Source organism: Haemaphysalis longicornis, unplaced genomic scaffold, assembly GCF_048455015.1.
Source record: "Haemaphysalis longicornis isolate Haplotype H1 unplaced genomic scaffold, Haemaphysalis longicornis Haplotype H1 scaffold_12, whole genome shotgun sequence".
Taxonomy (NCBI): Eukaryota; Metazoa; Arthropoda; class Arachnida; order Ixodida; family Ixodidae; genus Haemaphysalis; species Haemaphysalis longicornis.
Window position 1 is genome coordinate 4,878,205 of NW_027526225.1, and position 16,343 is coordinate 4,894,547.

The 16,343-nt window shown below is 49.3% G+C and overlaps 1 protein-coding gene across 3 annotated transcripts in view; it reads right to left on the reverse strand.

Moving 5' to 3' along the window:
* LOC144162306 (FGFR1 oncogene partner 2 homolog) overlaps nt 1-16,343 on the reverse strand; it is a 33,780-nt gene that overhangs the window by 14,029 nt on the left and 3,408 nt on the right. Inside the window, exons 3-4 of one of the 3 annotated variants that reach the window (XM_077692785.1) lie at nt 10,366-10,769; nt 7,677-8,004 (exon numbers count right to left, since the gene is read on the reverse strand). The exons of the other annotated variants lie outside the window; for them this stretch is intronic. Coding sequence (XP_077548911.1) covers nt 7,705-8,004; nt 10,366-10,698 — 633 coding nt within the window. The 5' untranslated portion in view covers nt 10,699-10,769 and the 3' untranslated portion in view covers nt 7,677-7,704. Of the gene's footprint in view, nt 1-7,676; nt 8,005-10,365; nt 10,770-16,343 lie in introns of those variants that run through there. 3 annotated transcript variants of the gene reach the window in all.

A 16,343-nucleotide genomic window follows, 5' to 3' on the forward strand; every position in this document is an offset into this window, starting at 1 on the left:
GACAACGCGACAAAAGCTGTGCGCTCTCTCCCCGAGAGGGGGGGTGGGCTCGCGGTGTTCTCTTCGGCGGCCTTTGATATATCACAGGCCGGGTGAGTTTTCTCCTTTTCTCCGCAACGTGGAGGGGTCTATTCCCGTGTGGTGCCACAAAAAAATAGGCATGGCTGGCCGCTCGCAAGCAATCGCTCAGGCTGGTAGGGCGTTTTTGAAGCAATAAATGCTTGTTGTAGAGTGGTCTCGTTGAAAGGGGAGTATTGAGTTGATCACTCAAACTCCGCACCCACTCAAAACACAAAAGAATGCCAAAACAGTGTGTACAGGTTCAGGCATAGAGGAGGTTAGTACACAGCGCCGACAACAGCGGATCGTCACAGGAAATGCGAGAAATAAGCCGCGAAGTTAACCAGCGTCAGCCAATAGGACAGCCATGGCCGCAATGACGTCGTTTAGGCCATGCCAGGGGTGCATAATGGCGAAAATTGAAGAGAATGCGGTTGGTTTTTCCGCGTATTTCACAGATCGGGTTTTTGATGCACCACTTCAAAAGCTCATTAAACTTGGTGTTTGAAATGGGCACTCAAAATGGTTTTTTGCCACTGGTTCCACCAAATTTTAATGAGCTGTAAAATTAGTTCCAAGTGCTGCATCAAAAAGCCGATTCTCTTATTGCATTCAGCAGGGTTTGTAGTATTGGAAAATATAAAGATTACAGTTTTATGACCAACACTGTTTTGTCTATTGTTCCTCCAAATATGACTAGTTATCTCTAATTATTTTAGGAACTAATTGACTGACTCAAAAAATAATGGCACATTTGAAATCAGTGGGGGAAAAGCAGCAAGACTGACAAGTTCCACAAAGTTTACCTAAAAATTAAAGGAAGCTACTTTAAGAGCAGTGTATAAAGGTGGGGATAGTGGGTTGTAGAGGAGATAAGGGGTCATTGTTGATTCCTATTACAGTGCTCAAACGATGCCACTTTTAATGAAACAAATTCCTATGGAATGCTACAGATTTTTGCCCAGCGATGTGTAGTTAGTTGTGCATGGGTCGAGGAGCTGTACGAGTGCGTTGGCTAGGTAGGAAATTCCCAGCTTCAGAAGCAGGGGGGGCTTGTGCTTGGTCACTAGAACTTTGGGAACTGGCACAATCACTGTTTTTCAGATTAAAGCATTTTGTTTTCCAGTTTTTCCCACACCCTCTGTGCGTCTGTATAAAAGTCTATTGACAATTTCTGCCCAGCTGCTTTTTTTTTTTAGCGATACAGCAGGTACATTTGCTCCAGCTCGTTCAAATAGGGTAAAGTTTGTAGCGGTGTGACATCTCTGAAGAGTTCACTATGACCTGCGCTGTTCTCTGTGCATTTCTGCTCATTCTATAGTCTGCCGTGATGGGGGATGGCTTTTGTGTTCCCCAAAAACAAGTACAAATGAATAGACAGCTTCCAGAATATGATGCGTGCTTACATCATTTACTGGCTTCATCAATATCGAAATGCAATATTGAAGACGCTTTGAACTGGAAATTTGTAAGCTCATTCCTGAAACTTTTCAGAGCAATAAGTGACTTTGCAAAGCTACCGAAAATTGTCACTACCACCAATGCTGTTAATTTTGATACAATAACAGTTATAAGAGCTGCGTGTTGAGTTGTAGAATGTGAAGTCCCCATTGACCTCCACAGAGAATTGACACCCATCAATCAGGGCTCCAAATTATTTACAGTAGCCAGTGGAAGATAAACGTCATAGACAGTGGAAGATACATGGGGAGCATATTGTCGCTAGTCTTTGAAAGATCGTGGCTCTCAATTTCACTACCTCAAGACCTGTTCTTAAACTTTTGCTACGACAAGGGACAGTTTTTTAAGCAACCATAGTGGCGCCCCAAAACGAGTCAACGATGTTGGTTTCGCCTTCTCTGAAAGAGGTGCACTATTTGAGAAAGTTGCCACGTCTAAACCATATGTGCACCCCTTCAAGCACAAAATGTCCGACTGATATTCACAAATAATTTCACAGGCATCACTCAGATTCATTAAAACACAACTAGAGGTTTCGTGGCACAGTGATGTGTGCAACCATGAAAATAAAATGAAAAGCGTCTCGTGCACTTATCGTGTAGCTCTTCATTTTCATACGATCAATAGAGGCCCGAAGATCCTTGCAATCTGAGGAGGCCTCCAAGAAAGGGGGCGTGATCCCCCTTTCGTCACTGGATGCTTTGGCAGTCAACTGTATGGATCCATCGCGATCTACATGTTTTACAAGTGCTTTAGAGGGTTTCGCACCTGCTACAGGTTTAAAGTGTGATGAGGTGGTTGCCACGGCCACTGAAGGCCCGTCTCTCTGTAGGTTGTCTTCGCTCCATACATGTGTCCTAGGGTTGACTTCCTGCCTTGCAGTGCTGGTTGTCAGTGCAGCTGTTGAGAAGCTTGTTTGAAAGACCGGGACTTCTGATGTGGCCATGGGCTCCCAGATGTGGGGTGGAGCAAAGTCAGCAAGGCTGTACTGGGTTGCTGCCGATACTACATGTACCCTTGATCCTTGGAGAGCGGGAACTTCTGGGGTGGCCATGGGCTCCCAGTTGCAGGGTGGAACCAAGTCAGCAAGGCTGTACTGGGTTGCTGCTGATACCAAACGTCTGCGTTTACCAGACCCTTGGTAAACGGGGATTTCTGGGGTGGCCACAGGCTCCCAATTGCAGGATAGAACCAAGTCAGCAAGGCAGTACTGGGTTGCTGCTGATACCAGATGTACTCCTGCCCTCTGGCGAGCCAAGACTTTTGGGGCGGCAGTGCGCCACTCATTAAAGGGCGGAAGGAAGTCGGCAATAATGTACTGGGTTCCCGTCGATACCAGATGTACCTCTGCCCCCTGGCGAGCTGTGTCTGCGTATCCTGTTGCGGGGAAGAATACACATTTCTTTTCCAGCTTCATTGCATAAGATCTCTCGTGCCGCTTTGAACTGAATGATTTCCGTTTTGTTTTCAAAATGTGCACAAAAGCGCGAGTACGGCCAATGTGTGTCCACACAGTTCACGTACATGAATTATTTTCCCCTAGAGCGATGCCTACCTATGGTGCTGGCTTCAAACACAGGCCTAATTGAGCTCGACCATCGTGCATCACATATACCCCAAGACATATCCATACGATTTCCCCAAAATGCCACACACCCAATACCACCTATCACCCGTAGCAGTGGGAATGTGCACTGACCAACGCTCGCCTTGAGCATCAGGTCAACCTGATCTCCCGGGCTAGAGCAGTGGCTTTCTGGCCTAGGAAGATGCCACCCATATTTTACTTTTGTCAGCTCCAATGAAGGTTATTCAAAAACCATAGTTATAAATTGCGTGGTCTGACTGAAACATATTTAACACAGGTTAGGTTACCTTGACATGATGTTGCTGTCATGACCGTTTATGAGCATCTCTGATGATTGGGTTTGTAATGGCCATGGAGGAAAGAATACTCAGGAGAGGCCCCTAGCACCTCAATGCATTGCTAAAAGTGTGGAGGAAGTGACGTCATTTTTGTTGGGCCCATAGACAGCGTTGCCTAGTTTTTTACGGCTGCGGCGGCTAAATCTGGCCAAATGCCACGGAGAATTTTTTACGGCGTTTTGACTCTGGCTGCCTCGCTGCGCTTGCAACACAGCGCAGTCGCTACGGCAAACGTTTTTAGATTAGGTCAGTTTGAAAACTCCGCCGTTGGAGGCGGCCCCAACCCGTATCCCGGCCGCAGCAGCACTGGCGTCACCTCAAGATCGGCGGAGCTAGCAGCCGCCGCCGCCGGCTGCTGCAGGCAAAAGCCTCCCCGCTCACCGTTGGCGAGAGCCACAGTCGGTGCTTTGTTTGCTGTGCGTTTCTTCGTTGTGAAGCGAAGCGAAATTCTTCGCAGCTGAGACGTAGCACACAAAGAACACCGTGCAGTACCAACCCAAACGCTGCTCCCGTTGTCTGCGTTCGATTTCGCGAGCCGCCCGTACCGCGAAGCTGTTATCAAACCGGAAACAGTAGAGGAGAATGGGGAAGAATGCTGGGCTCAGTGGGTTCATCGACATGGCGGGCGCGGCTTCACAAATACGACGTCAGGACCTCTCCTAACCTTTTCTTTCCTCCATGGTAATGGTGCATGTGCCGAAAGATCAATTCAACGTTGGTCTCCAGTAGTACACCATAGTTAAATGTGAAACTATGCGCTTTTTCTTAATGTCATTCGCGACACAAATCTAACGGTTCTTTTGCACCCAGCCCATGCTTCAGCCCTTTAGGAGAGTCTCAGCAGGTACACCCATGCTTCTATATCCCACTTCGGCATGAATTTAGCCTGCAATGCAGTGCCACTACAACGCTTCCAAACATTGGTGTGGTTGTTAGACTGGACCTTCTCCTAAACCTTAACTGCAGGAATCCCCCTACAAAAAGGCACTCTGGCTGGAGACGTTTTTGCAAACAAAAGCCCCTTTTGCAAACAAGTCTTGAGAATTTGCCACTTGAAAAATTTACTCCTTGGCTGTTACTTTACCCTCTTTGGGGAATGATGTACAAAAATTAAACAAAAAGAATGGGCCTCTTTACGAGCTGATCAGGTTTGTTGGGAGTAAAGCTGGAAGCCGTACACCTAGAACTGGCTAAGAAATAGAAGACATCATCTTATCCCTTTACTTCACACCTTGAAAACTGGCTAAGGAATACAGGAATAAAGGACATCAGCGTGGTCTCATGTCTACAGGCGTACAGGTCAGCTGTGTAGCGGACCAGGAATAGAGGACATCAGCGTGGCCTTATCCCTACAGGCGTACAGGTCAGCTGTGTAGCGGAGGCAACAAACCCATCAGTCGGGGCATGACCTGAGATTTGGCGGTTTGGCCTTCCACCTTTACACCTGTCACTGCAGAGGTTACAAATCAAGTTTGGGTGCTCAGAGTTTGCTACGTAGGCATTCACCATCATTGAGATATCCCATGCGGCCCCAAGCTGGAGGTGTAAGGTGAAAAAACGGCGCTGCGCTGCCCCCAACAGTGCTAGCTGTCACCACAACCACTGCATGATTCAGGTGGCCTTCACAACCAGACACTGCTTCAATCCAGACAGTTGTGTCAGCACACTTTTTACTGGTAAACAAGGCATGCAACTGGAAATGTGTTTCATGTGACATCAGGTTGATTACCGTTATTTTTAGGTTGGAACATTTTCCACGATATTGAGTACAGTAAAAAAGCTACCTTTACAGCAGACACATTTCGCTCCCTTGACCTCGATGACCGAGGTTTGCATATGTATTCGTCAGTGCCATTTGCATATGTCCAAACCAATCGTGATCCATACAAAAATTAAAATTAGAAATAAAATTAAAAATAAAAATTCATCCATACAAGGAATAAACTCGTGTTGCTTCTTTGCAGTCAGTGTCTATTGGCACCAGTGCAGGCTTTAGCAAGTGACGCCTCCTGTCCTCACATCAATGTGTACAATTTTTACAGCCAAGCTGTGCACCTCTACCCCCCAATGGTTTCATCGCCGTGGGCAAAAAACAATCTCCGTCGGCAAAGACGCCAAGGCCTCAGACGCTAAGCACATGTGTCAGGTTAATCAGGCATACAGCATAGGGCTCAGCATTCGTTTAATTAAAGGAGCCATGAAGACAAAATACAAGTTGGGTTTATTAGGAAGACTGCTCAGTCCCGATAACAATGATACCAATATCATCGCAATCTTCGAACAAATAACGGAGATATTAATGAAAACGTGTGAAGCAGTCGCGACCCCCTAGCCAATTTCCCGCAACATTTCTATGACGTCACGGAACCTTGATTGTGTGATTGGCGGCCGCCTAACTGACCTGTCGCGACGACACATAACTGGACGTCTGTAATGGGGCCTCTAGTTCCATTTGACCGCATCACTTGAATGCTAACGTGCAGTTAACGCACTGAAAATTATGTTTTATTGTTGGACCGTATGACTTCATTCTTGCTCATAAAACGTCAGTGTGGCGCAAAATTTGAGTTTTTAAATACTTCTTGCTTTTTTTTCGTTAAAAAACATATTTTGTGGCTCTAATGAAGCTCAGTGAGATACTGAATCCTAGTTCTTTCAAATTAAACGAAGTTGTATTTTGTCTTCATGGCTCCTTTAAGGAAACCACAAAACAAGCATCGAAACCGCCTCGTGGATAAGGTGCCTGTGAACAATGACCCCACCCCACCATGTATTCCTCGTAAAGATTACGTCTGACGATTATCTTTGAAGGCTAGGCAGGACTGGTGTCACTAGATAGAGCAGTTCTTGTCCAAGGCACCGAGCGCAAGCATCAGGTTATGCAGGACCCAGCATTTGCCACATCTTTGGACACACTTGTGCTGCTGAAATGCTGTTACACGCGTTATCTTTGATTCGCATTCGGAACGACATCAGTCGCACACAGCCGCAGAGCTGGGAGGGCAAGCTAAGCCTACCAGGGTTGACCGACTGAAACACGCAAACAACAAAATGGCGGCACCCGTGAACTGTTGCAGTGTCAACAAATGTCACGTAATGTGAACTGACCAATGATCATGGCAGCGGCACGGAACAATGGGAGCAAAGAGCGCCAATCCTTATCAAGTGACACTAGCCGAGCGCAAGCGACAGGCCCGCCGAGACGATGAGAAACATTTCATACCCTCCTCCATCATCATTTGTAGTGGTTTACAACAGCTTTGCTGGACATCCACTTTCGCAGGGCAGTATGGCGACCAATTTTTAAGTGCGAATGCACTTCTTAAGCGAGCCTGAATCGTCCGCCGCTGTCGTCCACATAGCAACAGCTGCGGTTGCGCGCGCTCCTCGTCTTCCCTAGCAACAGGGGGAGATGGGCGCGCGCTACTCCTCCTCCTCTCTCCACTCAGTGACTGCGGGTGTTGGGCACCTCCTCTCCACTTCGTGCGAAAGAGCTCTCGCGTAGCGGGCGCTCCGCATTCCGACGCGTGAGGGCGCTCGTGTAGCCCTCGCCGTAACGGCGGGCGCTACTCTCCTCCTCCTCTCTCCGCTCAGTGACTGCGGGTGTTGGGCGCCTCCTCTCCACTTCGGGCGGGAGAGCTCTCGCTCGTGTAGAGGGCACTCCGCATTCCGACGCGTGAGGGCGCTCGTGTAGCGGCCGCGTGGCGCGGGAGGGTATTAGTCGAGCGCGCGCCGTTGTCGAGAGCGGTCGCTGGTCCTGCATCTCGATAACGATGATGGCGGACCGGGCAACGGTACCAGCAATAACGAGTGAAATATCTTTCTTTGTAGTTGTGTGCGTGTGTGTGATCTCTCGACTACTCATTAAGATCACGATATCCACCGTAATCGCGCAATCAACAACCATGCATTCGCACTTACACACTCTCCCCCTCGGGGAAGTGCGAGGGAATTTTTTTGTGACCCTTTTAGTGAACAGTACCCAGCACAATCCATTCAAAAGATGTTACACCAACCATCCCGACACCAAGCAGTACCTATCCCCAAGGGTAAGCATTCCAAGCTGAAAATTGGCAAGTCCCGCTCTAGAATCTGACTGGGCACAGCCAGTGGCTCAGGAGGCGTGCACATCAACGAAAAGGTGACGGGCTGCCCAAAAGAGCCATTCAAACCAGTGCAAACGTGGGAGGCAGCACTGCCAAGCCTCACATACCAAACGAACCACACAGTTTCCCAAAGCACAAAGAGAGAGTCACTTTATTGAGGAGCCCCCTCATCAACAGGGGGGAGAGGAGACGGCTCGGTCTGAGCCTCGCCGTCGGCGAGCCCCGCGGAGCCCGCCCGCCGACCAATGTCCAGCAGCTGCCTCAACACGGCGTTCTCGGTGGAGAGGCGCACAAGGGTCTCCGTCTGCCTCGCACCGACACCTTCGTCGATCTCGGCCGCCCGTCGCATCACGGCAGCCATCTCGCACACTTTGTCCGCCAGGTGGTGGCAGGCGTTGTCGTCGTTGCCCAGCTTCTGCTCAGCCTGGCGCACAGATCCCAGCCGCGCCACCTACGGTGCACCGAGGGGAACACGCCTTGTTGCACCAGACGCTTCCCTTCCCTCCCCACTCACACTCCACGGTCAGCCGTAAAGCCCACCCGGGGTTTCCGAGCATGCCTGATAGTCGAGCACTTGATTGCCAGGGGCCAACTTCAGGGAGCGTTCATGGGATTTCATTTACTATTGGGCTCTATCACAGACACAACCGCTTTTCTGGGTGCCTTTCTCTAGCTCTATAATTGGCATCTTTCATTTGACCGCCCAGAGCAGTTCCAGGGCAGCCCGAAACTGCTCCCTCCATAGACATTCTACGAGCAAATAAAGTACGGAGCTCTCCTGGAGCAGCTCTGAGCCAACCAAAATGACAAATAAATAAGGCTGATTGATATACTGCTTATGTCCAATAGTCCATAACTGTATAAAAGCCCACTCTTATCTGGATGCTCAATTCTGCCAAACTAGTTTCTTCTCCTCTGTGGGCATCGCCATGGTAGAGGCACTGACTGGCCTAAAGATGGAATGCATAGTGTAAGCCTGCTCAGGAGCAGTACATTAGAATATCACCGGTATGCTACGAGTCCCTCAGTTCAGAACATGCTTTTTTAAATAAATTTCCCTACGCTCACGTGCACGTGAAAGAAAGCTGCATCCTCTAACACTGTAACACTGGCTATGTATCACTTTGTCATTAAATGTGAGAAAATTGTGTATGCGCCATATGGCAGAACCACAAAAGCCATAAGAACGGTTGAGCATTCCAAACACATTGATTTGTACAGCATCGATGGCTTGCGTGCTGCTGCATGCTGCTGCTGTTCACAAACCAATGGGATTACGAGCGACCAGTTCACGGGCAAGCCAAAAAAAGATTTGGATATTACAAAGAGCACATGAGTTATTTAGAACAAACTCATGATGATAAGCGTGTAAAACAACACTTTTTGGAAGTTCCTGGTGAGCAGCAGAACAGCGGGACTCTGCGTGCAAAGAGTGTCAAACCTAACTAACAAGTGTCACGATGAGTGACTCTTTGAATACGACCAGCCTTGCCAATGGCCAAGGCAATGCACTTACGGCTTGGGGCCATGTGGAAGTAATACTGCTAAATGCGACACCCATTAGCACCAGCAACAACAGTGGCACTGAACGGTGCAATCTTGTCCCAAGTTATGCTGGACCTTGGCAAGGAAGACAGTTGGCAAGGAAGGCACAGGGTGGCTGGAAAAACCCTTCCTCCTTTTTAGACCCCACCTCACAGGGTCCACAAAAGACACTTGTGGAATGCAGAGACTACGCACAAAGACCCTGAGGAATGACATAGGCAGACATCAGTGTTATGTGAATGACAAAGCACTGAAGGGGACTGCAACAATACCACCAACAGGGACATTAAAACACGCTGCTTTCGCAAAAAGTTCATCTGCATGTGGATAGCAAGATAAATTTCGGCGACCCATCCTAACAGGTCGTCACCACGGGGTCACATTCCAGAGGAAAAGCCCGCAAGAATGACGATGACTCTGCACGAGGTTGGAGAACACCTATTGAACCAACAAGTGCACCAGAGACAAGCGTGTCACCTCCACGGAAAGTCACCAATCAGTGCGGCACTGAAAACAACAAGTGCCAAATTGAGAAGGAAAAATCGCGCAAGTGGAACTAGTGTGGAGACCTGGACTAAGGCTGCCGATATTTGAGGCAACCAGGGAAAAACACGGAGCGCATGGAATTAAAAATTCGACCGAGCAACGTCCAAACATTCTGTCAAGTTCGACACCACACTCATGCACTCCGGGTAGGTTTGAAACACCCAAGGTCCTCTTCTGCAATCCCAAACTCACATGGACAGTAATGTTGTTTTTCACCTACGTCAGACCGGAACTCTAACATATCCAGCTGCCACGCCCTCAAGGTGATGCGTGTGATTGAAAGTACATCTACCCTCGTGACGACGTACCCCCCGAGACTGCTTGTTGTGTACTCGCCAGTGATCAAGCTTACACTCACTCAGCGACACATCCACACGACCGAGTACGAGCCAGTACACTCGCAACACTTTTCGAAAGCGACCCGTACTCCCTGAGACTGCGGTTAGGACTGTATTATTCAGGACTCCAGTGGTCTTGAAAGTCCCCTGAAGCGAGTACGACAAGCTAGTGCACTGCCAGCCGAGCACACCAATCTGTGCACCATGCAAGAAACCAGCGGCAGCAGCAGCAGTAGTCTTGAGTATCCACCAAGGCGAGTACGAAGAGCCAGTGCCCTCACGACCGAGTGTGCCAATGTCCGCATCGCGCAAGAAACCAGCAGCAGCAGCGGCAGCGGCAGTGGCGGCGGAAACCCTCTCACTGCGTCATCACCCCCCCTTGCCTGCTCGCGGTACTTGGCCATGATGAGCTCGAGGGCCGACTGGTGCTCCTTGAGGGCAGCCACCAGCTCGCGGTTCTCGTGCTGCAGCTGGCGCATGTGCCGGTTCTCCTGCTGGATGGACAGCACCAGGGCGGCCCGGGGGCGGGCCGTGGTGGCCGTAGTGGCCGAGCAGCTCAGCTGGGCCGTCTCCTCGTGGTACTGCCGCTGGGCCTCCACCCCCTGGCCCAGGGCGTGCGCCTGTGCCAGCAGCCGGTCCGCGCTGGCGTCCTCCTCCCGCAGCCGCCCCACCAGCCGACGGGCCTCCCCGAGGACCTGCTGCACGCTCACGCTCATCCCGCCGACCCCCACCGCTGCTGCCGACCGCCTCCGCCGCCGCTGCCGCCGCTACCGCCGGGTGAGTGAGCCTGCGCAGCGTCGCGCACGACTCGCCTTTAAAAACACTCTCTCTCCTCCGACTGATAGTGGGGTTTCACGTGCAGAAGCTACCCCTGGGCTCTGAGGACTCCAGATTAATTTCAACCACCTGGGGATCTCTTAACGGTGCCCAAGCATCACCACCCGGAGGGCGTTTTCGCATGATATCGCCTCCACCTGAAAAGCAGCCCCCGTGGCTGGGATCCAGCACTCCCCTTTCCCTTTATACGAGCATGGAAGATCACGAACCGAGCCTGTCTTTCCATCTTGTCAGGGAATGGGACGCAAGCCTCACACGACACGCTGCTGGCACTGGCGGAAAGAGGGCAGAGCCCCGTTTCTCTGCATTTGCGCAAGAGACTGAGCCATCATGCTCCTTGCAAGTGGGATATCCCGATGCAGCCCGTAGTAGCACACAGTGCCAACCTGGAGACTAACGAGCACAGCACTGGCAGTTATTTCTGTCTTCTGTCTCCCTCCCGTTTTTTGAGGCACTTCTGCCATTACTGCAAAACGAGATGGCGGATGCACGCCTTGGACAAGCTAACACCTGCACTGGCTTGGCAACGGCTCAAGCAAGAGCGAACTTTCTTGGGTGGCAGATGAGGCAACTCTGATTTTACCGAAAGTGTGCCATTACCAGACTACTCAAACAAAAATTGCGCCCACAACAACCTCACCACATAATAATGTTCAGCGGAAAGCCGTGGCCAAAACTTGCCTCCAAACTGTCAGCGGACACACAAACACACTGCCAGTGTTGGCACTCTCTTGCCCACTTTAAATCAGTGACAGACTGGGCCGTGGTGACAAAGACAAGCTCAGCTATCAGTGCTGAATGACCTCAGTGATTTGTGAACCTTTGCTTGACATGCGTGGAATACAGGCTCCAAATCCATAGGGCACAGCATGCCAAAGCCATAGCAAAGGCCACTAGACCTCCAAGGTTCTTTCAACATGTACAAGAAGAAAACTGCACCACAGCTCCGAACAAAAACTGGCATGCAGACCCCGCAGGCTCCCGCAAGTCAAGCGGATGTATGAAATGGAAGAGTCATTCCTAACAACCAAACAAAACACCAACACAAGGTGTGTGTTCCAAACTTCAGAAGGTGGCAATTCCTTGATTTGAGCCCCCAAACCAGAACGGTTTTCTCCTTCAACAGTGAATTTTTCTAACGCCGCATTACTCGCTTTCAAAGCCATATGGTTGCAAATCAGGTGGACTTTCCCTTTGCACATGAAGGCATTAGAGACTCGGCTTCATTCTCCCGTTTAATACGTTCTTTTCCAACCTCTTGGTAGCCCCGCCGTCATTCGTGGCACCTATGTGTTAATTACGCCACTGCAAAAGAGGTTTGTCGATGTTTCACCTTGGGAAAAATGAAGCACTACCGAAGACTGCAGAAATCATCATCTCATCACCATCTTCATCATCCCATTGCAGGATGAAGGCCTCCCCTGTTCACCTCCAACCACCCCTCACCTGCGCCGGACGAGTCCATTCTTTGCCCCCCGAATGTGCATTGACGCAAAGACGAAGGTCAGAAACAGCATTGAGTAAAAGCACTTGACGTGCTGTCCATTAAATGTATTACATCAGTGAAACCCCTCTCCTTCCCGATTACCTTCAAGCTGACTTTGCTCTACGGTGCACCTTTCTACTGTGTCCTAGTTTCCAACACACAAGTTGCAGGTCACGCTGTTCGTGTCAGTCTCCGTGTTTTTGTCTTGTACATTGTGTCTGCACACAACGGGTACCAGTTTTGCCCAAGGACATACTGTTTCAAAAGACATGCGGAGGAATCGCCTCCACATGTACCATGAAGAACACATTTGCATGCCTTGAACGATCACGCAAGTTCATTTTGAGAGCAGCAGTTGACTTGAAAAAACAAAAAAGAAAAGAAGAACACAAGACACACACAAAAGACCAGCTAGCACTTTATTTCAAAGAACGTGGCTCCGATGGGTTTCGCATGCAGAGCGCCAAGAGAGTGCATGCCCAAGCATCGTTCTAGGACAGTATGGTATACAATGCTGAAAGCATCACACAGGGAGGACTCAGAAGGGGGTGAACGGCATCACCCTTTTGTGCCCCCCCCCAACATTGAGGAGTGGGAAACAGTTCCCACTCAACACCAGGGGCAGGGGAATTTCATCCCGCCCACAATGCAACTAGTGGAAATTGTTGCTCGCGGTTAAGTTTCATGGACTCCCCCTCCCAAACAGGTCAATGCATCAACCTGATCTGGAAGCATCGTTACTAACCCCCTTCACCCTAATGTACGGAACGAAACCATGATCCCACAAGTCACAAAGGGCTCCCTCCAACTTCTTACCGACTTCATTGGCACCAAAGATGGTTTTCGAAGTACAGTCGACTCGCAGTGATCCAAGCTCAAAGGGACCCAAGGATTTTATTTGAATTATCAGAGGTTCTCATATGATTGATTTGATTGATTGTGGGGTTTAACGCGCCGACGCAACGCAGGCGATGAGGCGCGCTGTAGTGGAGGGCTCCGGATTAATTTTGACCACCTGGGGATCTTTATCGTGCGCCGAAATCTCGTACACACGGGCGTTTTTGCTTTTCGCCTCCATCAGAAAAGCGGCCGCCGCGGCCGGGAATCGAACCCGCGACCTCGTGCTCAGCAGCGCAACGCCTTAGCCACTGAGCCACCGCGGCGGGTAGAGGTTCTCATATGACCCTGGGCACGGTCACAGCACACATTATGATTAGGCATTGATTGTCACCACATTTTTATAATTTCTAAGCGTTTTTAAACCCTCACTGCACAAAACAAACAGAAAGTGGAGGGGTAAGGTCCACAAGCCGAATGTCGTGCGCGCCTTTTTCGTAACCGCCGTGCAGTTTTTTTTTCTTTCTTTTTTTTTGCAGACACGCAAATGCCTGATTGTGCGTTTTTCCTTTTGTTTTTGCGACAGTGGCCCACGTGATTTTGACCACTTTGACAAGCGTAGGAAGTCAATCATGTTTAGACCTGTTCTGAGGCCTGTTCGCTGTTTTGGTTTCTAATTTGCATCTTTGGAACGGTAAATAAGGCTAGAAAGGTGAGAAGCATCACGGTCTACCTTGCTTGTGCTTCGTTTCGAACGTGTTTACTAGCAACACCCTTTTCCTTGAAGGCTTGAGATGCTTATTTTTTATTAAATTGTTATGAATATATAAGCATGCAGATTTTCAAATAGTTACGGGAAGGCAGTAGATATTTTCAGGTGTGGACACGCAAAAAGTACGAATAAACTGAATGACGGGGTTTGAATTAAGCGGCTTTTAAATACATCGAAAGGATAGTGGGCCAACCAAAAATTTGAATTTTGTTTGAATTATCCAAAAGTATGAATTATCAGAGTTGATTTATCGCGAGTCTACTGTAGTTTTGTTTGTATCAGAAATCAGTTCTTCGCTGATATGCTTATGATAGGTAAATTTGGAAGAAAAGGGAACATCTTAACCCATGCAAACAAACATTATTCATCAAAGATGCTGGACTATTTCTTGTCCCTGTGACGTTTTTGTTTGTTAGAAAGTGAGCATTTCATGGTTACCCGCCCCCTGAAGCCTCTGTTATTTGCTGTTTTAGACGGTGGTGCCTCAATTCACACCAGTTTTTTGTGGCGGCGATCCTAAGGTTGCTAGGCTAAAATTTATTTTTCATCTCTGGCATCAGGACTTAAAGGGACACTGAAGTGATATGTAAACATTGCGGGATTACTAGCGCAAATTGTAGTCCGGAGTCCCCAGGCCATGTTTCGACCACTCTAGGCGCGTTTACGCGATTTTATTTAGTAGAAAAACTAATTCGAAAACGCTGTCCTCCTCTCTTTACGCTCGCCCATTTTCTGTGGCGTTTTCGTGTGACGTCAGGAGGGGATGAGCTGGCAATTGGCTGCGCCACGGCTGCGCTACTGCACGGCTCCCCGGCCGACAAAGTCAGTCGGCCCAGCGTCTCGTCCGCCGGCCGCCGGCGGGTCGTCGCAATCAAGGAGGTTAAAAAAAAATTGCTTGGTCGCAATTCGTTCGCTTAGTTGAAACGAAGCCAGGACACGTTTGTGAATGGAAGAATGGGCCTTTCTTTACTTGGTTTGTTTGTACACTGTATCTAGCTCCAAGTCAAGGTCGCTTCACACAAGCGCTGCACATGCGACGCTTCGCTGACTAATACGCCAGTAGGAAAATATAAGGCCTCTTGAAGGCGGAAGAGGAGTCAGCGAAGTCAATATAGGTACTAAGCAAATAAAATCAACTGATATTTTTACCGTACAGCGTAAAACTAGGGCGCGGGAAGCACTTTTTTGCGCTGGGCGAACAAGCACAGCGGTCAGCAGCACGACTACGCATCTGCGAACGCTTTTCCGTCTACGAAATGCAATTGCTAGACGTGAGCTACTGTGGAAACTCGGGCGACGCTTACTGCACGATCGCAGTACAACAAATAGTCACCTAAGCGGCTTGAAATGCCAAAACTAAATAAAAGTGTAAACCGGTTGTACAATATATACCCTATATTAGCGACACATTCGCGTCCCGCTCCGTGGCCTAGCAGTCTGGGGCGTTAGGAATTCACCGCAAATGTTTTGCGAGTCACGAGTTCGAATCCCCGCGGGTACGTGCTTTTTTTTTTTTGTAAGTTAACTTTTTTGTTTTCCGCCGATGTTTTCTATATTGAGTTCACCTTTTTTGGGGCCGCAACGTTCATGGCTACACGAACTAGTTCACAAAACGCGCGCAGGCTGGCACTGGCGCGCTAGCGAGTTCTCGTTGGCGTGCTGTTGCCATAAGCACCGACTGCTTGCAGGCAGTGGGCACAGGCCAGAATGAACAGACCCTTGGCCTGGTGCGAACACGCTTTTTACGATACAGGCATAAGGGAGGCAAGCTCCAAATATGGGGGGAAAGCGCATGACATTTGGGCGTCTGCGGGTACGCGGAGGGCGTTCATGCACTGCGTAGGTCTCGGCTAGTGAATGCTACGACTACAAGCCGTCCTGGGAGGCTTATCTTGTGCATTTTACAGCCGACAACATGGCAGAAGCGCGGTACGATGATTACTGAGATATTGAGAATGCCCATCCAACAAAGCCATTGGTTATGTTTTACAGAACCGAAACCGAAACCGAAACTTGTGTGATTGCTAACCTTGGGCATCGTCCAATCACGGCGCCCCTCCTCCCAACGTCACAGCCTTAGTTGGTGCGGCCGCCGCAAACCGCGCATGGTAGTTTTTCTTCTTTCGCGCTTTGTAAAATAATTACCGATTTGTCAACCGGATAAACGATGAAAAGTGTGCTAATTTGAGCCAGTCTACGCAGTGCAAGCAAAAACGGGAGCTTGACAAATTCACTTCAGTGTCCCTTTAAAGCTCGACTCCTCTACCTACCTTCAGCCTTCAACCACTAGACCCACATGACATCACCATTCCTGTAGATTAACTCCCATTTTTGCACGTACAGAGAAGTTTAAACATTCCTTCTTTCCAAGAACCATAATAGATTGGAATGCCCTCCCCAGCAACATATTTCTTTCAAATGATGTACCC